The sequence below is a fragment of the Polyodon spathula genome, chromosome 23 (genome assembly GCF_017654505.1).
Source record: "Polyodon spathula isolate WHYD16114869_AA chromosome 23, ASM1765450v1, whole genome shotgun sequence".
NCBI lineage: Eukaryota > Metazoa > Chordata > Actinopteri > Acipenseriformes > Polyodontidae > Polyodon > Polyodon spathula.
This window is the reverse complement of record NC_054556.1, coordinates 23793840-23819519: the sequence shown is the minus strand read 5'-3', so window position 1 is coordinate 23819519 and position 25680 is coordinate 23793840. Positions and strand designations below refer to the sequence as shown.

The 25680-nt window shown below is 40.4% G+C and overlaps 2 protein-coding genes and 1 pseudogene across 2 annotated transcripts in view; 2 read left to right on the top strand and 1 right to left on the bottom strand.

The window, feature by feature from the left end:
- LOC121297862 (protein NDRG3-like) overlaps window positions 1-7755 on the bottom strand; it is a 37113-nt gene extending 29358 nt beyond the window's left edge. The window contains exon 1 of the mRNA XM_041224418.1: window positions 7606-7755. The gene's annotated coding sequence lies outside the window, so the exon portion shown is untranslated. The remainder of the gene's footprint in view (window positions 1-7605) is intronic.
- Window positions 7756-9675: 1920 nt separating this feature from the next.
- On the top strand, window positions 9676-13447 carry LOC121298449 (annotated as a pseudogene).
- Window positions 13448-15179: 1732 nt separating this feature from the next.
- LOC121298031 (short transient receptor potential channel 4-associated protein-like) lies at window positions 15180-25144 on the top strand. Its single transcript, XM_041224759.1, has 19 exons — window positions 15180-15392; window positions 17168-17296; window positions 17518-17634; window positions 18110-18164; window positions 18522-18577; window positions 18685-18813; window positions 18913-19114; window positions 19489-19677; window positions 19950-20092; window positions 20218-20346; window positions 20490-20548; window positions 20672-20773; window positions 21073-21156; window positions 21482-21572; window positions 21725-21865; window positions 21981-22092; window positions 22273-22385; window positions 22602-22808; window positions 23189-25144. The coding sequence occupies exons 1-19, from the start codon at window positions 15267-15269 to the stop codon at window positions 23324-23326; spliced, it is 2322 nt and encodes a 773-aa protein (XP_041080693.1). The 5' UTR covers window positions 15180-15266; the 3' UTR covers window positions 23327-25144.
- The last annotated feature ends 536 nt before the right edge of the window (window positions 25145-25680 follow it).

The window sequence follows — 25680 nt, the reverse complement described above, 5'->3', positions numbered from 1 at the left end:
TGATGGACATAGTATGAGCAATTGTAAGAAACAGAAATTAAACATTTCTTAAGAGCCGAACTGCACCGGTAATTGGTCGCACAGAACAGTGGTCGGTTTCAGAAAAGGTTTGCCTTCACAACCTACCAATCCAAAAGTGGATGTTTCAAGGCCTCCCTCCTTAGAAAACCCTTTCACAGGAGATACGCAGTGTGAGCCTGGCACTCACCAGCGTAACTTAAAAGGGACCCCGAGGTTAGGTATTCCTCAGGTTCCTAACAGAGACGGCTGTGAGGATTCTCCCTGAACCTCTAGACTGGCTTCACCTCGACAGACACTCGCACTGATGAAGTTTCATGCGAGCAGATCAAGCTCCAGTTACTAGAAACTGAACAAAAGGCAGCGGAACCTGCCTGTTAGAAGACAGGGTGAATAATTGATGACAGAGGAAATGCTAGCTGGTGAAACGCAGTCATTCTGTACACTGTCTTAGGACCCTGGAGACCGTTACTGACATTTCATCACCAGGGTTGGGGTCAATTCCTGTTAATTCCAATTCTTATTTAAAATATATTCCCAGTTCCAATTCCCATTCCCTTTTTAATCAATTCCAAATTAAACCATTTGGAAACTAGGCTGGTCTATAGTGCACTCAAATAGTGCAGTGTCCCTTGTGCCACATCACTTGTAAACCGTTTCTGATTTTATTTAAGCAGTGTTTTTACTGTACCATGAAAACGTAGCAGAATTAGGGTAATGCTGAGAGGAAAGCAGGTAATAACAACCTAATCTTTATATAGTGCCTTTCATAGTGGACCACCATCACAAAGTGCTTTACAGAGGTAGGCTGTGAACTGTGCATTATATGCAGAGTCACTTACAACAGGACATTGATTTAACATCTCATCCGCAAGGTGGATCACAAGGAGGTTCAGTGACTTGCTCAGGGTCACACAGTGAGTCAGTGGCAGATGTGGGATTCGAATCAGTGACCTTCTGGTTACAAGCCCTGGACTAACTACTGGACCACACTGCCTCCTATAATGTCTCCTGTATGTGGCTCGCCCTAATGGAGCCCAATTCATTCAAATACCTAAGTTGCCCAAGGGTATAATTATTTACGTGTCTACTCTAGAAAACTGAGACAGGCTCATTTTCCACATTGCATTCACTGCTCTCCAGGAATGGGCCACCCTCCTCTTTCTCTTTGGCAAAACTGCTCCTACAGATAGGAGGCATTCCAACATTAAAAGAGCAGAGTTCGCTATCCCACAGTTCATTCCAGCTAGCCCATAAACTCCCTTCTAGAAGGAAACAAACTGCATGCAACCCTATATTAGACTGTTGCATGAGAAAATAAATGAAACATGTTCTGGGTGTTGAAATCATTAAAACTCCATTCCCCTGGCCTTTTATTGGAAGAGGGGGGTTAGGCTTTTACTCCAAACTTCAAGAGAACTTCAAGATTAATGCATAATGAATAAGTCATGGGCCAGATACACTGTACTGCAAGCTCGTTCCTGAAGCTCTCTGCAATCTCTGATAATCACGAATCTCACACTTCAAACACACGTGTCTGATGAATATTGAGCAATCAGCGCCTTTTCTATTAGCTCCCCCTGACATTTACAGTTTTCATCCAAGGCCATTCCTTGGGGAACGGATGGAACGAGGAACTGGAAAGAGCACAAGATAATTCTAATCCCCCTTTCTGTGTAACTGACCTACAGTTTGGTCCTGGTGAAGCATGGCAATCCCATTCCTCTGGCTTCTTCATCATCAAAGCAGAACAGCGGCAATCTGATTAGCTTCATTTGCTGGAGAGTGACACAGGCAGAGGTAGAGATCACTCTTTGTTATCATGCCAATGCTAGTGTCCATCTACGATCTGGTGCAGTGCACGGGTTCGAGGACTGATCTACCCCCCTCAACAAAATATTACATTTGACAGTATTTATCTCTTTTTTAACACATTACTAAAGAACGAGGCAAAACTAAATATTTGAGACTCGCATTTAAGGTTCCGGAAGTCACTTTCTTTGGTCTATTTATTGTCCATTCTGTCTGCATGCCAAGCCTTGTGGCTGGCAGTGCAGTCCCTGCACCCATAGGAGTCAGTGTAGAGCAAGGCAGACTGGGGTTAGAAAACAGCAGGGTGTACTGCACAGTATACTGTTTGTAAATAAAAAATGAAGGTACAGCTCCACAAAAGAGCTGAACGAGAGAGGAGACAATCAGATGTCAGCTAGAGTCTCTCCCAATCCCGGGCGCTCTGTGATAAAGACTAACTCACCGCGGGGCTCCTGAGTGTGTAGACGCCAGCCACTGATGCTGTTCTGTAGCACAATAACCCACAACTGGGCACTTTTCCCCAGTTCATAGTGTGCTGTACAAAACCATGCAACTACTGAGGGAATATACAGCAAGTATTATTGGATCAGGGTTTTATGCTCCAAAACTGAAATAAAAACTAATAGTATTACAGCAATTTATGTACCAGTACTATTTTAACACTGAACCAAAATGATGAGAATCAACAGTCTTACTGGTGGTAATTCATTAAAACAGTCATTCGAGTCAGCAATTAAATGAACATAGGGAAGGCCAGTGTGTGATTGTGAAGCCGTTTCAAGGCAGGACAGCAATTCAGTTATGAAAACAAAACTAAACCAAACCACATCTATTCTTCAGGAACAAGACATATAGAAATAGAGCTGGGTTCCATCATTGCCATTGCAATCCTAGAGAAACTGCTTCCAATACAGCACTGCAGTGAAAGCAGCAGCCCTTATTCAGCTTACCGGTTTGCACTTTAATAGGTCAAAAAAAAAAAAAAAAAAAAAAAAAACCTCACTGCTGCTACTGTAGCTGATGGGCCCTCCTGCCGACGGAGCCTCTGTTTCATTACCCTTCCCCAAGGTCAAAATATTAGTCAAAGTGCACAGCAGTGTGCAGGGAATCCACTCGCATTGGCAAGACATTCTGTTAATGCTGTATGTGCGGGTGCAAGTCTGTAGCTACAGTAGCATTAATACGGTAGGTGGTAGTAGTAAACATGTACCCAGTGTCTATGCACTGCTGGGCTGTCCCTTGTAGTAGCATTCAGCCCAAAGATCTTTAAGCAGCAGTTAGGGACCGCTTGTTGGTAAGGGTGAGGAAGTGTGCTTGGGTTTACCAGGGATTTCTTCTTGTTATGAAATGCTTCACCCTATAGCGGATCAGTTTATAAAACAGATCTGAATGTTTTAAGCAATGGTTGACAGGCCTGTTTTCTGTCAGGTTAATCATTTCTTTAAATCAGTTAATCAGGCAACCAGCTATGAGGTCACCGAGGTCATGAACTCGGTTGTATTTTTTTGCATCACGGGACGCGAAGGCTCATAAAGTCCCAGTAAAATACATAAAAATGCTTAACTTTCGCTGTTGGTTTAAAGTGTCTAGTACCGAACCAGGTAACCAATTCAAAACAGAGTTTCCAATTCAAATCCACTTTCAAAAGGTTTTGCGAAGTGCAAACTTTAATCAAAATGGGCCTAAAAACAGTTAATAAAACATTCCTTGATATAATTAATTAATTACATTTTCTTCAAAAAGTTTAATTAATCTTCAAAAAGGTTCAAACAAATAAGTTTTTGCTCAAAGAGCCAACTTCCTAACGTTTCGGTATGTTTAACATACCTTTGTCAAGGGAAAGTGTGTTTGAAAACAAACATTATTTACAGGCTTTTGGTGCCACTGTAACCACACATTTATTTATCTTTCAATTTAATGTCTGTGATGTCATTCACAATATAGCTAATGATGTAACGATCTCCTGTTCCTTTCTATTTAAACCTTCAGGCATCATGGTATCTAGTCTATTTATCCATTTTTTTTATTCTTCTATACTATACATTATCTATTTTTTTTTTCTCTAAAACCACAAACTTTAGGTCATCAATGGTGTGTTTGTTCCTTGTAATGTGCTGAACAATTGGTTCATTTACTTTATTTCTTATATTATTATTATTATTATTATTATAATAATAATAATAATAATAATAAGTCATTTAGCAGACGCTTTTTCCAAATGTGTGTGTGTGTATTATGTTATGTAATAATTAAATCTTACCCAATTAAATTAAAGTATATTGCAGGTAAATATTTACAGCATGCTAACCCAATATGGTAGAATACAGTATATCATTTATTACCCCTTCATAAATCAGAGGCCAGAAATACAAACGCATTCCGGTTTAATAAACAATCTGTTAAAAACTAACTAGCCTTGACGGCTACATTCTTTTCAATTAAAATGTAAACCCAATTGCTTCCATGCTTTACAAAATAAGATTCTTCTGTTTGCATTCACACACATGCAGTACATTAATGGGTGGTACCTTTATAAACTAATTTCTAAAACTATTCCCAAGGACAAAGAAAAGATCAGACCATGCAATTCATCGTCTCTCCCTGCAAAGCAATTAAGATTTCATTTTACAAAGCCCCTGCAGTCTGCAGAGCCTGTAACACACGGAAAAATGCATGCTTAGTGTTCTACAGAGTAAAGCGAACACATTTGTTCGATTCCTGCTAAGGCCTCGCACACGCCGGATTCAGTTCAATAGCACAGGCTGTCACAACCCTTCCAGTACAAAGCCACTCTGACTTGACAGACACATTGACATGTCTGTTTGCCCAAAAGCTGGCACCAAAACCTGATCATTTGTAAAGGAAAACCTTATCTATGTGGGTTGGTTTGTTTTTAAATGCACTTTTCCAACGGTAGCCAGGCTGTCTGGCAATGTGGGCAGCAGGATTACAGTATACTGAAGCCACAGCGACACGATTGAGAGACAAGTCAGAGCTGGTCAGTGAATTTGCCAGTCACTACATAATATAGCAGAGCTGCAGCTATCCAAATACATTTCCTATCACCTTTCATCCCCATTCAACCTGTTGTACGTTATATTATACACTACAAAGTACAGACAGCCAGCTGGGGTTTTAATATCACACGGTACAGTAAAAGACAAAGGATTTTCAATACATTACATCTGTTATCAGAACACAAGTTAATTAGGTGTCTATATAGGGTCATCCACAGCAGGGTGCAGTACAGGAGTAAGGATTAAGCCACATGCTTTTTCTGAAGTTGGTAAATAGTCAAGGGGTAGCAATACAAGTCATTTTTATTACAAGATATATCAAACCTGCCTGACAAGACTTGTAAAATACAGCTTGTGTATCAGAAAACATGCAGCCACTCTCACACAGTAAACGTCTGGTTTCTCTACCATCCGAAAAGGCAGAAAGTCACATGAGCACATTGCTGCAGCCACTGGCAGTCTGTATCTGAAATGGTGGTGTTCAAAGTGCAGTGGAACACAAGGCCTTAAAAGGGTAAATAACACAGAAACATCCCTCAAACATTAAATAAATAAATAAAATACTGCAGCTGTTAATTCTAAAATCCAGGTAGTGACCCTGCTTTGTTGTGATGCACCACCTTTCTAAGCTTCCAAGATGACAAATAAATAAGATGAACACAGAGCGACTCTTCAGCCTTTTTTGTTAAAGCTCCCTTGCTAAGCTTCTCCTTAGTTCTCCAAAATCTAGAACATTCTACCACTGTTCCCATGACGCCTCTGCTTGCTGTAAAGCCTGGGCCGTCATCCCCCTTTGTGTATGTTTGTGTGTATGTGTATCAAGTGTAATCATCAGCAGGGTGATGGAGGCTCCTCTTCAAGACATGCATGAAGTCATATAAACAGGCCAGGTGGATGCAGGCACTGGTATCCACCTGTCTTAGGAAACAATATCCAAACATCAACGCTGCTAGATATATGTAGCACAACAGAAATAAGACACCTCAATGCAACTATCACTTGCAGCAATTCTGCAGGTTAAGACAGAGCAGTGTTTTGAAACTGGACGAATACCAAAGATTTCCCCCCTGCAGGTTCCTTATTTATTCTTGTTTAATACAATGGCCTGCTGCCCTTGGTTTAAAAAAAAAAAAAACCGTTCTGAATGCACTGCGACAGCAGACCCCTACTCCTGGAACACAAGACCGGAAAGCCAGACTTCCTGGAATCATCCCCATGTCGGTTTATAGACCTTAGGCAACACACCCCGCCACAGCCCAAGCCAAACTATTGCACCTCTCCGGGGTGCCGATCTTAATTAACTTGCTAATGTTTAAACCACTGCTGTGCAGTGGGCAAGATGGCTTCCTGTAGACAAACCTGCATACACTGGCACTAACAAAGAGTAAAGCATGCGGGGAAACAGACAGGGCCGGGTTCACTTGTAGCTAATAAATACACAAGAATGTTACTGTTTCAATTCACCAACCGCGTTTACCTGAAATCTTAAACTTTGCACCATCACCTGGATATACCTTTGTTTGTTTTTTCATTGTAATATTACGCACACATCGTTGTTGTTGTTTTGATGGTACAGGAGTTCCGACCGAGGTACACTGAACTGTATAACGCTGTTAAACATAGCTATAGCTAAATAATCACAGAAACGTGCTCAACGTGACAACCAGGGCAAGCAATAGCATCCATCATTGTCTCTGTTAGACGTTTTTATTTTTGTTTGTTTTTTTAAGTGTAGGTCAGGGGGTCAATACCATACTACTCAAAATCCAACTGGGACCAGAACAGGTGCACCAATTCTCAAAACTATCACTTCCCAAACTAGCTGGTAATAGCTACTCCTGTGTCACACTGACAAATGCTTTAACTGACCTTTGCGAACATGCTTTTCCAATTAAAATTGATGGAGCGACAATGCTGTGATTTTACAATACCCACCATCAAATTAAATTATAAGTTATACACGTAAAAATACGGCGGAGGACAACTACCGTACTATTTAAACCAAGTGTTTAGCTGTCTGATGAGCTTTGGAAAATAAAATATATCTAAATTTCTAGTACGTGTTCGCAACAGAGTCGCGGTCTGTTCCTTCACAAATTAACACGCAATGGATGTATGGATGCACAGATAGAGGGCTATGGCGATACGGAGGGTAGCTTTCCTGCGTAAATAACGTATATTGGTAATTGAAAAGTTGGCAGTTCTTCAAAGTCAGGAAAAGATAGATCTGGAACCACTCACCAGTAGCGCCAGATCCAGAACTTAAAAGGCTGAAAAGGCAGCGCTTAACTATACATGTCGTGCCATGTGTTTATTAATATATTTCGTGGTGAGGTAAGGCGGTTGGCATGGATGTATGATCCTGACATAGTCTAAATTAATATTAACCTACATTATGTATGTAGGCCAGCAGTTGTTTTAACGTCCATCATGTTATCTCCGTGACTCACAAACAGATGAGTACAGACAGTACCAATTCCTAAAGAACGATGCGACATAGCCGTGGTAAACATCACTTAACCTTAATACTGTAATAGGATCCAAAATCTGTTTGGGATAATCGTATCTCCAATCTAATCCTTTTAACATTCGGTATATGCTGTTTATTTCGATTACACCTTTCTTCTTAAAAAGAATAATGTAATAATCCGTGTATTGCAACACCAGGGACAACGCCGTGAACATCATGATTAAAAAAAAAAAAAAAACACAGGAACCACAGTTAACCTAGAATCGTTTGCAATATGTTTCTACTCACCGTTGGGTAAAACTACGATGTTTGGCGACCTTAAGAATCCTGAGGAATACAAAATGTAGATGCCTTATTCGCAATGCTTCTCTCTGCACGTTTTCCTGAATTTGCGGTATTGCTCTGGTCGTTCTGTTCTGCTCTCAAGCAGAAAGGGTTAGACAAGACGCGTCACTGGCCAGTCAAGACCGCCCCTTTCTTAAAGACACAGAAGTCCATAACAAACCACAGACTGAGGACTTCAGCAAAAAAAACAAAGGTAGTTGTAGACTGGGGTCTTTCTACAAAATGCGGAAAGTGTCTCATTTGCATTTTCTTACCCTCAACGTTTTTTTTTTTTTTTTTTTAATCTTACCATCATGTAATTTTTTTTATTAAAACATTCTTGACAAAACTGATCTTTGATCACTGCTTTTCTTGCTTAACCATTAAAATATACTCAAGTAATTCTATACCTAAGTTTATGTGGTTTTTTTTTTGGGGGGGGGGGGGGGTTTGTTTTTTCAGTTGGCAATAACAAAATGCATATTGAAATACCAGTAAATGTTTATCATTTTATTCTACAGCAATTCAGCGGGGCAGCACCATTGGTCTACCAGAAACCAGAAAACGTGAGCGTTGCAATAAAACAGTATGTAATCATATTACATATAAAAAAAGTGCAAGTACAAAAGAAAGCAGAGAAAGATTGTGCTTTCTTTAAAATACCCGCAAGCTTCATCAGTCATCGTCCCCTCTCTGGAACTCTCGTCACAAGGTCACTGCTCTCTGCCCTTGGTTTACTCTCTATCCTCATTGTCACAAACTCAAGGTGATCACAGGCTTTCAGCTATTAGACTCCCAGACTGTGGACGTCACTATCAGGGACTCTGGTTCAGTGGCTATTTTTAAATTTAGACTAAAGTCCTACTTTTTTGATGTGGCATTGTTAAGCTACCTTTCCTGCTGTTTATTTACCCTCATTTATAATAGGACAATAAATTTGCAGTTTTCCCCCATGCTTTTCCCATGGCTTAGTTATGCATTGATCATAGCTTACCATGCTTTTAAATGTGTTTTACCATATTACCACTGCTTTACAGTGCTTTATTCTGTTGAATTGTTTTTTCGTTTCAGGTGGTGTTCTTTTTGTAAAGAGCTTCTGCTATGACAGGAGCTGTACACCTCCAAGGTTGTGTTGTCGTTTCTCTGGTTATCAGAGTCCTATCTGGCTCAAAGGACAGGCAGAGAACTTGTTGGGAAATTAAAGTTTGGCAGTACGTTATGAAATACGTAGTGTTTCAATTTCTGGCTATTTCTGACAGTGAAAAATTATTACTGTGAGTCTTTGTCAAATGATGGAACTGGGCCACTTCTTTGAAGATAGCTAGAATGAACAACATATTTTCATTGATCTCCGTGTCAGGTAGAGACACAGTCACCAGCTCTGGTACTCGTAGGTCGAGACAATGACCATCCTTTCTCTTTCTCTCACGTCTTTAGACCGTAAAATTGGTGCAAAACAACTTCAAACAAATAATCAAATATAGCACCTCAGGGGTTCGTTTGTTTTATACCCCCCCCAATTAGAAAGGTCCAAAAAAAACACATTGCTGTGGGGGTGGGGGTGGGGGGGGGGGAGGGGAGGTGGGGGAGTGGGGGAGGGGGGCACACTTTTTTTGATGTTAAGGTTTTGTGCAGTATCCAACAAAACCCAATTGCAAAGGATGGGTTTTGTTTTGAGTGTTGTTCCATAGGGTCCTTTTGGGCTAAAATATAACCCCGTGGAACTTAATCGTTTTTATTTTCCCATTGACCCAATACCTGTGACACATTGCTGTCGGGGGGGGGGGGGGGGGGGGGGGGGGGGGGGGGGGGGGGGGATTTTTAATCAGCTCTTGTAAAGTGAGATTTTACATTGTTTGCCAATTACCTTGAAACTGACATTTTTATCAGAGCTCAGTGATCCAGGAACACTCTTCTGTTTCACAAATGGCAGTATATGAAGAGGAAGAAAACACCCTATTCTCATTTGAAGGAATAACACAGTTCAAGAGCAAAGGCAGTGAATCAAAGCCCTGAGAATGGCACAAGAGGATAATGTTGGTACTGCAGGCACCAGCAGAACCATAACAGAGAGAACCAGGATTTCAAAAAGAAATTACTGTCAAATTGGATTTTTTAAATAGATTATGAATATCATTTTTGGGAGCAAGCTTAACATATATTACTCCTGGTGACTCTTAAAAAGAAAACAGTGCATGTTATTTGCAATGCCCCCCTCCCTTATTACAGCAACAACTTGTTCTTCTTGCAGTATCGCCTCCATGGTCCTGAATCTATAGGGTGACGTATCGCAGCACAATAAGTCATTTTTAACTTCTATAGTAGAGTAGTGTTGTACCTTGTTTCACAATGAAGAAAATCTATAAGACAATTTAAGGCAGACTTTCTTCAATCATATCTGCATCAATCTGTTTCTCGCTACAGCTACTCAAACGTTGTATCTCAAGCTTTGGTAACACGTTAAAATAACGGCAGCAAATTCAATGGTGCCTTTCAGTGGGATAGCAGCAGTTTCCCAGTTCTTGTCCAGCTATTTACAGTTAGATATTATTTACCAAAGCCAAAATGCTTGCATGTTTTTAACAAGGCAATGTGTGAGGACAAGCAGTGATTTGCAAGTAAATGAAGACATGGAGCCAGAGGATTTGTTTTAACAGCTATAAATAGCTTGTTTGTTGACCATTGCCCTCCACCAGGCCCTGTTGTCACTGTCATCCAAAAAATGTTTGGTAACAGTTTCTAGTAAGTGCCTCTTTACCAAACCAAACACTCTGGAGCAGTGCAGGCTGTTCACACGCTTACACACACAGTCATAGACACACAGGCGTACGCACACCAGCATATACACACAGCCACAGCCACATACACAGACACACACACCCACAGAGATGCCTCTCCCACACAACGAATGTGCTGCCAAGACATAAATGCTCGATTCACTTAACTAGTAAACTCCCTGAACCAGATTCACTATATTGAAGCACGTGCTTAAGCAAAGAATAGGTTTCTGGGAGGGATGATAGAATTGGAAGGTTTGTTTCTTGCTATTTTTTTACCAACTGAAAATGTTTGGTTCCTTTCAGAAAACGTTTACTGCGCACTAGCTGTTTTTAAAATGCTTGCTTATCAGTAATTCTAGTACGGTGAACACTGGAGGAATGCTGATCCCAGTGCTGTCTGAATCTCCTTCCTCAGGTTGGGAACCACATTGATGTATTCAGCTCCAAGTTGGTTGCACAGGATGCAGGGAGAGGAGCGGGGGTGGACTCCTACTTTGAGTACCTGGTGAAGGGAGCCATCCTGTTACAGGACGAGGAGCTGCACTCCATGTTCTTAGGTGAGAGCGCGCGCACACACACACACACACATAAACACAGGCCATCACATGCCAAATGTGCTGTAAACAATTCTGCTATTGCATGACGTCTCCCCGCCGTGGATATCGCAGATAAAAACGGATTCAATTAATTTTGATTCCAAAATCAACGTATCAGCATCCTCCAACACAATAGTAAATAAACATATTTTATTTGTCAGTGCAAACAAGTGTCCTGCATTAGCCTCCATCTAAATTTGCTGCTGCAATGTGATCATGTGTACAATAAGTTCTAATGAAGTCAAGATTGCTCATGTTTAGCCATTCTATATAAAAAAAAATGTCATTACTAGATCTCCTCCATTTTATAGTGATTTGTCACACAAGCCTGCATAACATCACCACCTTCTGGATAGAATCAGGATACCATCCTGATATATATTAGTATTTGTTTTTGTTTTTGAACTGGAGATTATCTTGGTGTTGGCTGTTAATAATGTTGTTGTGTGTGTGTTCATCCCATCATCACAGAGTATGACAAAGCAATTCGAAACTACACTAAGTTTGACGACTGGTATTTCTGGGTTCAGATGCACAAGGGGACTGTGTCCATGCCTGTCTTCCAGTCTCTGGAAGCGTTTTGGCCAGGGCTGCAGGTAAGAAATACACTAATTAAATACATATTCTAATCACCTTTAGCTACGGCAGTTATATGTTATTATTTTATACAATTGTTTTATTATACAGCACTGGAACTCAACGTCAAAGAAATTGCTGCATTTAGGATGTAGCCCAACAAAAATTGAATTATTTCATTGAAATCAAAAGTTCAGTGTTTCACAAGGCTGTCTATTTTAATAAGAGTAAGGGCAGACGTTTCACTTGAGAAGAATATGGCTCCGGGACTTCTCTTCAGGGGCCAGAAGAAACAGATGCATCAAGAAATCAATATACTGCAGCATTTGGATCAACATAATATATGTATAAAAAACACATTAATATATTATTTTCTAAGAGCGAAACACTTTTATCAGGACCCCAGGCTTCATAATCCTAAGATTCTCATGAGTTGTGTTTTTCAATCCACTGGCTGAGCTTTTTGTGTTGCTGTTTCAGAGCCTGATCAGTGATTTAGACAGCGCAATGAAAACCTTTCTCAACTACTACACAGTGTGGAAACAGTTCGGTGGACTGCCAGAGTTCTACAGCATCCCCCAGGGGTACATCGTGGACAAGAGAGAGGGCTACTGTCTGTGGCCAGGTACATTTATCAGCAAGCTGTTATGTATTCTAGCACAAGACAGATTACTTGTTCGGTGGACAACAACAACATTGCACAGTCTGCCACTTTCTGTTGAACAATCTCAGTGGTATATTTTATGGTCCAACTATGGCTGCAAAGTGAGTGATAAGATCTGTCATACAAGACACATGGGGCTAGATTCATTGAGTAAATGTTTTAATGACAGTAGAGAAACAAGACACTGATCACTGGCTTGGTTTGTCATGTAGGTGTAGCTTTCTGCTAGGCTTCTATTTTTCATTCTATTGCCACAGAAATCTGCTTATAGCTACTGAACAAAAAGATACACCATTTTATAATTATGGGATCCCAGGAAACATCAGCCAGAGCTGTACTGGGGTGATCCAAGACTGGGTTGAATAGTTACAAAGAACTGAGTACCGATCATAATAGCAATAATTTACAAGATCAATAAGTGTATATACAGTATATTCAGTGTGAGAGCTTGTATTATTCCCTCTTCCCGCAGAGCTGATAGAGAGCGCCATGAAACTTTATCGTGCCACTGCTGACCTAACCCTGCTGCAGCTGGGATGAGACGTCGTGGAGTCCATCGACAAGATCAGCCGTGTGGACTGCATGTTTGCAACAGTAAAGCAGCTCTTATCCAGAGGGGCGGAGCCAGGATTTCTATCCATACTCCTGCAGCGAAGGAGGCAGACAATTACCGAAGCTGGTCTGGGTGGTTTTGTGTTCAAGGTTTGTTTGTCTGCTTTGTTTCCAGGTGAAGGACGTGAGAGATCACATGCTGGATAAAAGCATGGAGTCCTTCTTCCTGGCCGAGACGGTGAAGTATCTCTACCTGCTTTTCAATCCCAACAACTTCCTCCACAACGACGGCTCTCACTTCAACACGGTAAGTGGGCCGTACGGAGACTGTGTCCTGAGGGTGGGGGGGGGGGGGGGGGGGGGGGTACATCTTCAACACTGAGGCGCACCCCCTGGACCCGGCCGTTCTGCACTGCTGCAGCCGGTCCCGGGCCGAGCGCTGGGAGATAGAGGAGATACTCAGCGGTGAGAGGGAACCCCCCAAATCACAAACTTCAGAGGAACCGCATGAGCAAACAGAGAGGATTGTACTACAGGACAGAAAGAAAAGGAAAACGCCAGTCCTGTCCTGCCCCAGCCAGCCCTTCAGCTCCAAGCTCTCCACACTTGGACAAGCGTTTAGTCCTGAAAATACATGATGCTACTACTGTTTTTAAAGTTGTCTTTTTTTTTTTTGACTGCTAATAAAGTTGTATTTATTTCCAATTATCTTGTGAAAATTAATAACTGTAGGTCAGTACCACCAATAACGTAAACAACAACAACAATCAAACACAAAAATCCGTCATGCCAGTTCATCTCATTTGTTTTTTCATCAAACATTAAGGGACTGGGAATCCACAGCAGAGAATTTTAAAGAAAACAAATAGGGTTATGCACTACTAATACTGATATTGCTGGGCAAATAACAGTTGGAATGGTTTCCTCCGTCCCATTTCATTGATGCAGACCTACAGTACTATGGGTCAGAGGTTTACCAGGGTGAAACACCTAGGGATCTTTGATTGGTTTCACACATGGCACATTTGAAGGGTCTCACTCCACACCCCTCTTACTGCTACCCATACTGCAGAGCACATGCAGCTGTCAGTCTGTCCCTCCCCACAGGGAGGCACCACATGGTAGGCTGGAGCTGCTATGTTTTCACACCCCCATTTGCACTCCCATTGCAACAAACAGCTATAAAATACAACAGCCCTGCTTTCATGTAAAATGTGATCACCTATGAGAATGTGCTACAGGATATCAACTCTGCAGGTTTTTCCCATAACATTTTATCAGCTATTGCACAGATTCAAGATGTTTGTAATTGTCTGTTGCTGCCTGTTTTGCTTAAAAAGTGATGGAGTGGCATTAATGTCTGAAGTGTGAGTGTGTGGGCTGGCTTGAAACTGTCTGAGGGATTTAAACAACTGGACTGTGAACAGAGCATGCTTTCCAAGCAGATTGCAAAGAATACATTTGTAGAAGAATGTCGTTTTTCTGAAGGAATTGTTATCCAGTGCACGTCTATAGGACATGGCCGTTTCTAATGAATAGCCGCAGTTATTGAGGAGATACTAATCCCAAAGCGGCGGATTTCACAAATGATAACAGGATCTTAACTATCCACCTCAATGCATGTTAAATTCATTATACTGATGAAGAAACCAGCCAGAAAATGAGTGTTTGATTTACTTTCTTATTTTTAGCTTCTGATCTGTGATCATAGTTCGACCAAAGCTGGAATGGAAGGGTCATCTTTGCCAACCCTTAATATATGACTAATCCTGGGCTACCACGCATATGATAGCGTTAGGTAGTCCACAGTGAGGGCTGATGTTGGACTGATACCAGATGTTAAACCACCACCACTAAATCCTACACATTTCATATCCAGCAGGGTGTGGGTTGTCAAAGAATACACCGTGGCAAAAGTCACACTGGAAAGCAATGACAGGGTTGTTGTTCCTTTGTTTCAGTTATTTGCTTGTTCTTAGACCTTATCCCATGTTTGTTATTAACCAACCAGCTGTGTTGACATTTATATATGAGCAATATATAATTGTTGTGGTTATATATCCGTTTTGAAGGCTAAATAGTTTTGCACCCTAAATTAAATTGCCACATGTGTGTTGTTTTTGTGTTTGAAAGTTTCTCCATCTGGTAGACTGTATTTCTTTTTTTTTTTTTTTTTGTAGCAAATTCCACAAAATAGTCCAACTGACCTGCAAGACCTGTGTTGTTGATTACTACACTTCCCCTTAATGGCCATCAGGCAATGCTACATTTCAATTAGAAACCGTCTGGTGCTATGCAGTATGCAGTAGTGGGGGGCGGATCAGAAGGCGGTGACTGTGTTGTTGTTTGTACGCGCAGTTCCGCACTGATCGCAGCTGGCGCTGTACCGACTGGGTTTGGTTTATCTCAGAGACAACTTGCAGCTTCCTGTTTGGAACAGTTCATCAAAGAGAGCTAATGGCGTCGGCGGAGTGGCCCGAATCCCCTCGGACACGGGAAACCCGGAGCTGCCGGGTCTGGAATATCGTTACCAGGATCCGACAGGGTCAAATTACGGGCCGGGGAATGAACCGGGCTACACAGGTAAGAAACAAGCCGGGGACTAGTGATGGGGCAGCGGCCTGACGAACCTGGAGCGAGTGAGAAAGTGCTATAGGCCGCTTTGAGGCCAGGGACCAAAGTTATAACACATCCCTTGCCGAAGTTATCAGTCTGCCACAGAAGGTGTGCGGCGTATGCGTTAGTGATGTTATTAGGGTGTTAAAAAAAACAACAGTACTGTACGTATGTAATGAAAAGGTCTGCCGAGGCGCTGTATTGGTATTATGTCTTCTGCTGTTGTGCACATTAATGATTATGGTAGTTATTTAATTTGGCTTCGGCTTTAGACAAGTGATAAAAAATCAAGTGAAAGTGCTCTGTGCCCATTGTTAATACTTTATTCTATAAATCTAGCAATACGATTACTCATTCTGTGCTTCTGATTAAACCCCACAGATGGCAAATAATGACCACCCAGTGTGTTTCAATGTTTCCCTGCTGGCGAGTGCTAATTTTAAATGATTACATAAATCAAGTACAGACAGTTATCCAGAAGGTGGTTTATAAATCTGGATCGAATAATTTTCCTATAATGACTACTGGAAATCTAAAGAGGAAACCGACAGCGAGGTCTGGAAAATAAACACTTGGAATTTTCAGTCATCTTGAGTCCAAATCCTTCAGATTAAAAAACATTTTATTTATTGAATGACGTGTTGGCTGTTTTAATGTAAACCCGTTATCCCCATATTTACATGTGATTATTCTTTCAGTTGGTTAAAAGTACTGTAAGGCTTTAAAAATGTAATATAAAATAATTACTGTAACCTGTAATTGACCCATAGTTTATAAATTATAGTTGCATGCAGACTATTCAGTGTTTTATGTAAAGATAGCATTTCAAGCCATCTGTAATTGTATGCTAGCATTTTCTATAACTATTGCACTTTGATTTATTTTTAAAGCAATCTCCATTTTGTTGTGCGGTATATTTTTTTCAAGTGGTCTAAACTGTGTATAAGCTGGTACTTTCAGGTAACAGCATAGACCTGCAGCATTGGTGAAAAATCAATTTCTTCAGAGTCTGCTTTGTGAACATTTAGAATATTAGATTTCATTGATTTACAAGTGTCAACTAAGAGCATGTTTGTAATCTCTTGTCCTATAAAGAAAAAAAAAACCTGCTTTAACCCTCCCTCAGGGGCATTATCCATTGTTAAGACCCCCTGTGCCATGCAGAATGGGTTCCTCATGTATTATTATTATTCTGAAGCATGCAATAAAGGTTCAGTGGCTTGATGCTTTAGTTTCATTAGGAAAGGAAGAGGGAGTATTTATAGAAAAGATTGCCAGTCAAAGTGATCTTTCAGGTAAATCACAATTGCATTTCTTACTTTTGGCTCATTTTTGTCTTCAACTGTGTCTGGTTGCTGTATATGGAATGTTGAGTTTAAGCATTGATGTTGGATTATTGATAAGCAGTTGTCATGAATGTAAGCCACTTGGATGGCAATTAAACATTTTAATCCTTTCTTGGGATTAAAGCTGACTTGCAACACATCTACGCAGGTTTTCAAATATTACAGAATGCTCAGTCTCATTTGCACTGCAAATGAATCAATCATATGAGGGATTTTTGTTCAACCTGTGTGTGTGAAGAAATACTTAAATATGTATAATGACAAATGCACACAAGATGAAGCTAACCGTACCATACATTAGAGTGATGGATTATGTTTGTCTGATGCAGCTGTTACTGCCATAGGGCTAGATCTTTGCTGTGCATGTATTTATATAAATGTGTTGAATTTTTGCAGATTCCTGAGGTATTGTTAAACGAAAGGGATAAAAAAGCAAAGTGGTACGGTATCCCAGTTCTGCTGCAGAAGCTGTATGAAAGCAGTCACGCCAACAGCGACCTTTTGCAAACCCACGTTTTTCTCAAGGTAAAGCACACCAGTTACCCCTCTATTCCTACAAACAATTCTGATGAAAAAAACGCACTTTTCAGTGCTTTCAATTAACCTGTGATTTGATATTGCAATGGTGCTTTGATAAATCTACTCCAGTAGAATTCAGAGTAACAGGGGCTGCTTCTAGCAGTCGCCTTAAAATCCCAGTATGTTACAGAATGTAATAAAAATGTGTTTAAAACTTGTGTGTGCAGGAGATCTCTTCCTTACTGTCCAAGGAAGCCATGACATTTGTAACAGAAGACAGAAAGACTGCACAAGAGTCCATGTTTCCAAACACATATACCTTTGATCTTTTTGGGGGAGTTCATGTAAGTTTGCAACTATGTGCCTTCGAGATCAATTAAACATGTATTTGTATAAAGCTGTCCAGGGAAATGCAGTGGGTAAATTGAACCCGCCTGTTTGTTAAAGTTATGCAGTCAACTTCAGTCACCTGCATGATAAAAACTGCAGAAATATCCATAGTGAAGCAAATTCCCTTAAATCACTGTTTGTTTCAAATAGTGGTCAGGTACTGTTTTTGACTGCTATTTTTCCAACATCTTTACTACTGGGTAAGCATAAAATGTGTAAGGGATGCTTTCATTTCTGTGATCCATTCTTCACATATGTCTAAATGCATTTTTATTTTGTAGCCTACATTAAATGAAATCCCGCTTCTAACAACATTGCAATTGATCGCTGTGCTTTCTGTGGCTTTCGTTGCTGTAAGAATGACTGTTGCATGTTGCAGGTTATTAACTGTTGTCTGTACTGTGGGGTTTTTTTAAATTTTTTTTACAGCTATTGGTAGAAATCCTTATGAGACCCACACTGACGACACAGAAAAAGAAGCCAAGTAAGAAACGCTTTTGCTGTGACACGCAATTTGATAATACAAGTATCTAAATACACGTTATATTTTAGACAGGATATTTTAAGGTGATTGTGTAGCTGCTGTGCATCTCTGGTAAATTGACGGAAGTGGTCTTTACAGAATGATACTGTTTGTTGGCTACTTAGAAGCCGTGTTTCTAAGACTAAATTCAATACAGCAGAAAGTAGTTTTAGTTTTTTTAATGCTTCTCAAACTGGTTTGCCTTTTACCTTTTAAAAATCAAAGTTTTAAATAGACGTGAGCTATCCTTAAATTGTCAATTTCATTTTCATTTGTTTGAGCTTCTACTAATTTTGTTGTTAAATGTTTCTCTTGCAGTGAGTGATGACCTCATTAAGGACTGTCTAAGCATTTTGTACAACTGTTGCTTATGTGTAAGTAATGTTAGGCTGTGATCTTGTCGCTTCAGTTGTTGTGTGTTTTTATTACCTTGATTGCAACTGCACAGTATTCTTTCTAATTACCCTTTCTTCTTCTTCAGACGGAAGGTGTCACAAAGAGCCTAGCAGCAAGGAGTGACTTTGTACTGTTTCTGTTTACACTGATGACAAACAAAAAGACATTTTTACAAACTGCCACACTAATTGAGGACATTCTGGGAGTTAAAAAGGTTGGTAAAAAGATCAAACTCTGTTAACGTATGATATGGTGCAATGCATTTTACAAGCGTCCTGAATCCTGAAAAACTGTTTGTTTGCCTTTTATAAAGGAGATGATCCAGTTGGACGACATTCCTAATCTGGCAAGTTTGGTGCAGAGCTTTGACCAACAGCAGCTTGCAAACTTCTGCCGGATTCTCTCAGTCACTATTTCAGAGCTGGACGTCGGCAACGATGACAAGCACACCCTCCTCGCCAAAAATGCTCAGCAGAAAAAGAACTCCAGCCCCTCCCGGGCAGAGATGAACCAAGGTAAAGGATGCCTCATGAGCTGGGTTTTAATTGTGTACTAAATCATCACCACCTTGCCTGTCTTCATGTTAGGCTCTGTAGAAAGTTTTTTATTGCCTTTGCCAAAAACAAAACATAAGCACATTATAATATAGTTGAACCATTTATATACGTTTTGCCTAGATTATATTTTACATAATTTTATGAATGGCTTATATCCATATCCTGTAAGATATAGCTAGCTTTCACATTGTTAGAGTGTGATTCTGCCTCCCAGGAGAGAGGGTGTTTTGTTGAAGGGTGTGATATCTAATTTGGTAGGAGCAGGAAGTTGTGATTATTTTTTTCTTTTGACATGTGTAAGTCTGTGTGATTGTGGATTGTTCGTTTCTCAGCCACTGTCCTGAACATCCCCGGGTTTATTGAGCGACTGTGCAAGTTGGCCACCCGGAAGGTGTCCGAGACCACAAGCTCATCTAACTTCCTTCAGGAGCTGGAGGACTGGTACACATGGCTGGACAACGCGCTGGTGCTCGATGCTCTCATGCAGATGGCCAGCGTAGAGGCAGAGCACAGCAGTACAGGTAAGCTTTGGTACCATTTACTAGGAATGCAGAGAGTCATTTTGTGGTGAGACATTTATAAAAAAAATTTTGGGGTACATAAAGGTGTCCTATGGTTGAAGTTGATCAGGTTTATGGCTAGAGGAACCCTCTTAACCTTCTGTATTTGCACTTTTTCACACTGCTCAGCTTGAACATTTATGTGGTCTCAAAAGCTAGTATGCTTTGTAGAATTCTTCAGCTGCACTTGTACTGCCAAGAAAACACATTTGTTTTATCTTGACAAATTTCAGAATCCTCAGATGAAAGCTCTTTGGCTACCAGTCCCCAAAGGCACCGTCTGCCACAGTCCATGAAGATCGTGCATGAGATCATGTACAAAGTGGAGGTGCTGTATGTGATCTGTGTCTTGCTAATGGGTCGACAGAGAACACAGGTGAGAACTGCAGAATCAGTGTGTTGGATGAGTTTGAATCTCTGTCTTCCAGTGATTTCAGTCAATACAGAACACATTGCATTGCACTTTGTGGTGAATGACGTCATTGATTTTTCTTCACCTAGGTGCACAAAATGCTGGCTGAATTCAAGCTGATCCCCGGCATCAATTATCTTTTTGACAAACTCATCTGGAGGAAACCTACAACAAACCACGTGTTGCATGGGCAGAACCAGAACTGTGACTGCAGTCCGGTAAGTACACAACGGAAAGATACAACTGGGCATTAACATCCATGACAGAATACCAATTGAACTCTTGTACCTAAAATTCAAAAGCAACCATAAAGTTAATCTTGTTTTGTTCAAGCGTAACTTTGTGTTCTGCATTGTGACAGGAAATTTCCATGAAGATCCAGTTCCTCCGACTGCTCCAGAGCTTCAGTGACCATCACGAGTAAGTAAACAAGCATGTCTTCAGGTTTGTGCTGTTTGGAACTGCCTGTAGCTATACAGGCTCTAAACTCTTGCATTGGAAAGCCCTGCTGTAATCATTGACTATCTTCTTTTCAATTTTTAGGAACAAGTACCTGTTGTTAAACAATCAGGAGCTCAATGAGCTGAGTGCCATCTCTATGATGGCTGACATCCCTGAGGTGGAGGCAGTGGTCAACACAGACAGGTAAGCTAGCATTGGGAGCAGGGCAGTATTGTCTTCCCTGCTGGAAGATAAGGGCTAGACATGTGCAAGACTTGATTTAGTTAGGACTAAATTAATGATTTATCTGTTTTATTCAATCTGTTGAATTCCAGATTTGTTTAATTACTGAAGGGTGTGTAAGTCTTGTGTGTTAGATTTGGTACAGCGCAGCTTCAGTTGCATTGTACAGCGCAGCCTCAGACATTTTAAAGTGAACAGGGCTGAATTTAAATGTCTATCAATGCAAAATTAAAAACTTGTTTTTGTTTTTTCTTGAACAGGAGTCTTGTGTGTGAGGGAAAGAGAGGTCTACTAACGAGGTTACTATCAGTCATGAAGAAAGAACCTGCAGACTCTTCATTCAGGTAAACCCGTTCCCTAATGTTTGAAACTGCATGGGTTACACCCCAGCTACCAATTGCAGCGATGCACAGTATTTCATGGCATTTCCCACCTGTACATAAGCCACATCTTGAAAAAACACTCTTTTGCATTAAGTTTGAGACACTGTCAGAATCTTGGACATGACTTGGTTTATATTTAATATGTGCAATTTGATTAAAATATGTTAAATTAAAATATGTAGGTAACTTAGGTGCTGTTCAGAAACGTGCATGAGAAATGGTAGGCGCATCTCATATGGGATGCTCCTGAAGGAATGGCTGGTGTTCATGTGTCTCGTATGTTTAGGTTCTGGCAGGCAAGAGCAGTGGAGAGCTTCCTGCGGGGCGTCACTTCCTATGCTGACCAGGTGTTTCTGTTGAGAAGGGGGCTTCTGGAGGTAGCGTGTGAGCATGTTGCTGTCATTGCTTTTTAAAGAGCTGTACTCTGCGTTATAGTGACGTGTCCCGTTGGTCACTTTCCAACGTTCTTTACAGAATTTGTTATGGAAAACTCGGCTGGATCTATAACGATCCTTTCCTCTCCCCACAGCACATCCTGTTCTGTATCATTGACAGCGAGTGTAAATCCAGGGATGTATTGCAGAGCTACTTCGACCTGCTAGGGGAGCTCATGAAGTTTAACCTTCTCGCCTTCAAGAGGTTTAACAAGTATGTCGACACGGAGGAAAAGGTGACTTTTATTAAAGATTGCAATTCCAGTGAACATGTGACTGAACCTATCGGCTAGAAGTAAATTTGTATTTCTTCTAAGAAGAAAAAAAAACTACTTTTTTTTTTTTCTTTAGTTCCAGATTTTCTTGAATCAGATCAACAGTTCCCTGGTTGACTCCAACATGATTGTTCGCTGCATTGTGTTGTCACTAGACAGGTTTGAGAGCCAAACGGAAGATGTGAAAGGTACTGACTACTAAAATCCTACACACAAGTAGGCATACAAACCCATCGTTATTATTGTTCTTGTTGTTTATTGATTTAATTACGATGTCTGCTAGAAGTATGACTACACAGTGTGAGATTCATTATAAGCACACTTCTGAGACATGAACATTAATAGCATCCTTCCTGTTTGTTTTCCAGTGGTTGAAGTGCTATCTGAGTGCCGCCTGCTCTCGTACATGGCTCGCGTGGAGAACCGACTAGCCTTCCTTTTTAGACTAATTAATATCATCAATGTAGAGACACTTACACAGGTAAATGCACCTTCCAAATGGTTGCCACAAAGTTTTATATCGTTCAGCTTATAACGGGGTTCCTGTTCAGCTGTGTAGAACTTAGCTGGAGGCCTACATCTGTTATGTTGATTGGTTTATCATCTTATCTGAATTACAGATAACTGTGGTCATGGAGACAGACAATAGTAGTAGTGTAGTTGGCATTTGGTTTATTTAAATTGCTGCTCCTTGCAGGAGAATGTGAGCTGTCTAAACTCCAGCCTTGTGATCCTGATGCTGGCTCGGAGCAAAGGAAAGCTGCCATTTTACCTGAACGCGCTGCGGGAGAAGGAGTACGCAGAGAAATATCCTGGCTGCATCCTTAATAACTTTCACAACCTGCTGCGTTTCTGGCAACAGCATTACCTCAACAAGGACAAGGACCGCACCAGCCTGGAAAATGTGAGTCTGCCCCAGTTCTACTCTGCCTGACTTTCTTTCCATTCTCCTTATTTTAAGTTAGAAATCCACAAGATTTAGCAACCAGGTAGCACCAGTGAATTGAATGCCCATTAGATTGAAATGTGAAACGCATGCAGGCACAATGTTCAGTGTGGCGAGTCAGTTCTGCAGTCACACAGCAGGGCTAAGTTACCAGGGTGGTATCAACAGATATAGAAACTCCTGCTTGGAGGAGGATGCTAACCATGACTAGAAGCTGTTTAGTTTTTTTTTTTTTTATCAACAGCAAATGTCTATTGCAGCACCTTTTGTTCAGAAATCTTTTGTTGTGTAGTTCCTTTCCCAGCTCTGCTAACTCTGATCTCTGTCTCGTTTCCCAGAGCGCCTGTATTTGTTTCAGTTACTGGAAAACAACAGTGTCGGTGCTCCTCAGTCCTGACCGGACATCACCCTTTGCCATAGCCAGCTACATTGATGAGGCCTATTTGGATATTGACAAAGATTTTATGGAGGAATAATCTTGGTGGAGGACTACTGTCAGCAACAGGCAGTACTTCAGAGAACATATCCCAGGCTGTTATTATTCAGGGATACATCATTGTGCCGTGTTTTATGTTGGAAGTACAGAATGTTAACTGATTATTGCAGGTGTGTTTTAACTCCCAGCAATCATTAAGATTATCTTTTTTTCTGTTTTTTTTTTTCCACAAGAAATAATAATAATAATAACCTGGACATTTTATTCAGGGACATTCGATATTTTTTGTTGGTGTGTTGCTTTAGAACGGTCTACTGTTTTTTTATTATATATATATATATATATATATATATATATATATATATATATATATATATATATATATATACACACAGCTCAGCAAATGTTTAAACAGCAGATGCTTTCTGAAATGCATGGATCTTTATCCCTGTAAATGTATCTATATTTACAGTACACACAAATGGCACTGGTTCTGTGCAGCCACATATGCACGAATGCTGTCTTGGGACCGCCCATGGATTTGTGAATAAGAAGACTTCTATTTATGCTTGTGGATCTTGCACTCTGTCGTTTCTGATCAACAAGGTCTGGATTGTCTGCAGCCTAGATCAAACACAGAAATTGAATTGCTGGTGCCAGAGATTACCGGACTACAGTGTGCTTTCTTTCTTTTTCTTATTTTTTTTTTAAGTTTGCCATAACATTTGCTCATAATCCTCTTTTAAAAAAAAAAAAAAAAAGTTCCACAGACTGAAATTACTATTTTAGACCAGTTTAGCAGGTTTAACCCAGTACTTAGAGTAATTTGAAGTTAACGGGTTAGTACACATCAAACCTTAAATGACTTCAGTCTGTGGTTTGTCCCTTCACTATAACATTACTTGCTTTGACCATCATAATTTGATTTGTACCTTTGGGTCTTGCGTAGACGATAGTCTTTAATTGGTGTTGCAGGGGAAAAAAAACCTGGTTGGGGTTCAAGGGAATTGCTAGCGTTTCCGTGCATCTGGTGTGCAGCAAGAAATCACAGGTTTGTTGGGTGAGCAGTTCTGGTGCTGTTTTGAAATACGTATTTAAGATCCTAACCAAACACAGTAGTGCAGGGATTCTCTGGGTGGCTAGAGTAATCCTTGTAAGGTTAAGCTACCTCATTCTTCAATCCAGCCCCACACACACATGTCCCACCACTTCCTTCAATACGCTTACTACGTAGAAACGTTGGATGTTTTCAACCATGAACCAGGTGTTTGTAATTTAACTAATTTTAAAAGCAGCTGGATTATCTGTTCCCAGAAAGTTTCATTATTTAAATTGTGTTATTGGGGTATTCTTTTCAGCCCCATCAATATAAAGGGAAGTCACAATTACGATGTTAATCTAAATTTGTGGTAATGGGCTTTAGGTTTAATACAATAAATTATGGCCAGTACTGTTATTGAAGTGATTGTCGCCGTAACTAGAAGGAAACTTAACATTTCTACTATTTTCTTGTGCTGTAGTACCATCATTTATAGCACATATACCACACTGGTTTGTTATGTGATGTTTGGTCATACTTGTAAAGTATTCTTTGTATGTAGGAAATTGTAAAAAAAAAAAAAGGCTGTATTGTGGGGACTGAATAATAACATACTTGTGTGCCAGATCCAGTCTGCACCATTCATCTGCTCCAACGCTATTCAATAGAACCGTCGCACTGTCTCAACCAATGGGGTTCCGTGCAGAGCATTCCATATCCTAATGGCATCTGAAGTCTACTGTAATTGTCTTAGCTTGTAGTAGCCCAGTACGATCCAAGACAACAACAAAAAAGCCATAAAAACACATTATTCAGTTATATTTTTTCTTTGTTTTATTTCACAATAGCGTTAATATCCTATGCAGTGGGCATTAAGATAATGTATTTTTATTAAACTGAGTGCTTTGCCCCTTGATAAGTCATAGGGCTGGAGTGACTGCTGGAGAATGTAAGCATACATATACTTGCACCTTCAGGGAGATTGTATGTTCAGTTAGAATTTGATATGAAGGAAAAAGTGCAGAAATCTGTTTTTGTTTTTTTGGTAGTTTGTTGTTCATTTATATAATATCTCTGTCTGAATAATCTACATGTAATTATTTAGATCTGCATATTAGTTGTAAAACAATGTGATGTCCAAACACGATTATTTTATTTGTACAAGTTTATTTATATTTTTATGGAGTGCCTCTACTTTACCCTGTAGCAATAGAAACTGGCTGCTTGTAGATGCTATAGACTTTCAGCATGTTCTTAGGATGAAAAAGGGTCAAATCTGTGTATCGAGTCCGAGTCTCCCTGATCAAGTGTAGTACTTGCAATTATCAGCTGTCCGCTCCTGACCTGTTCAGTGT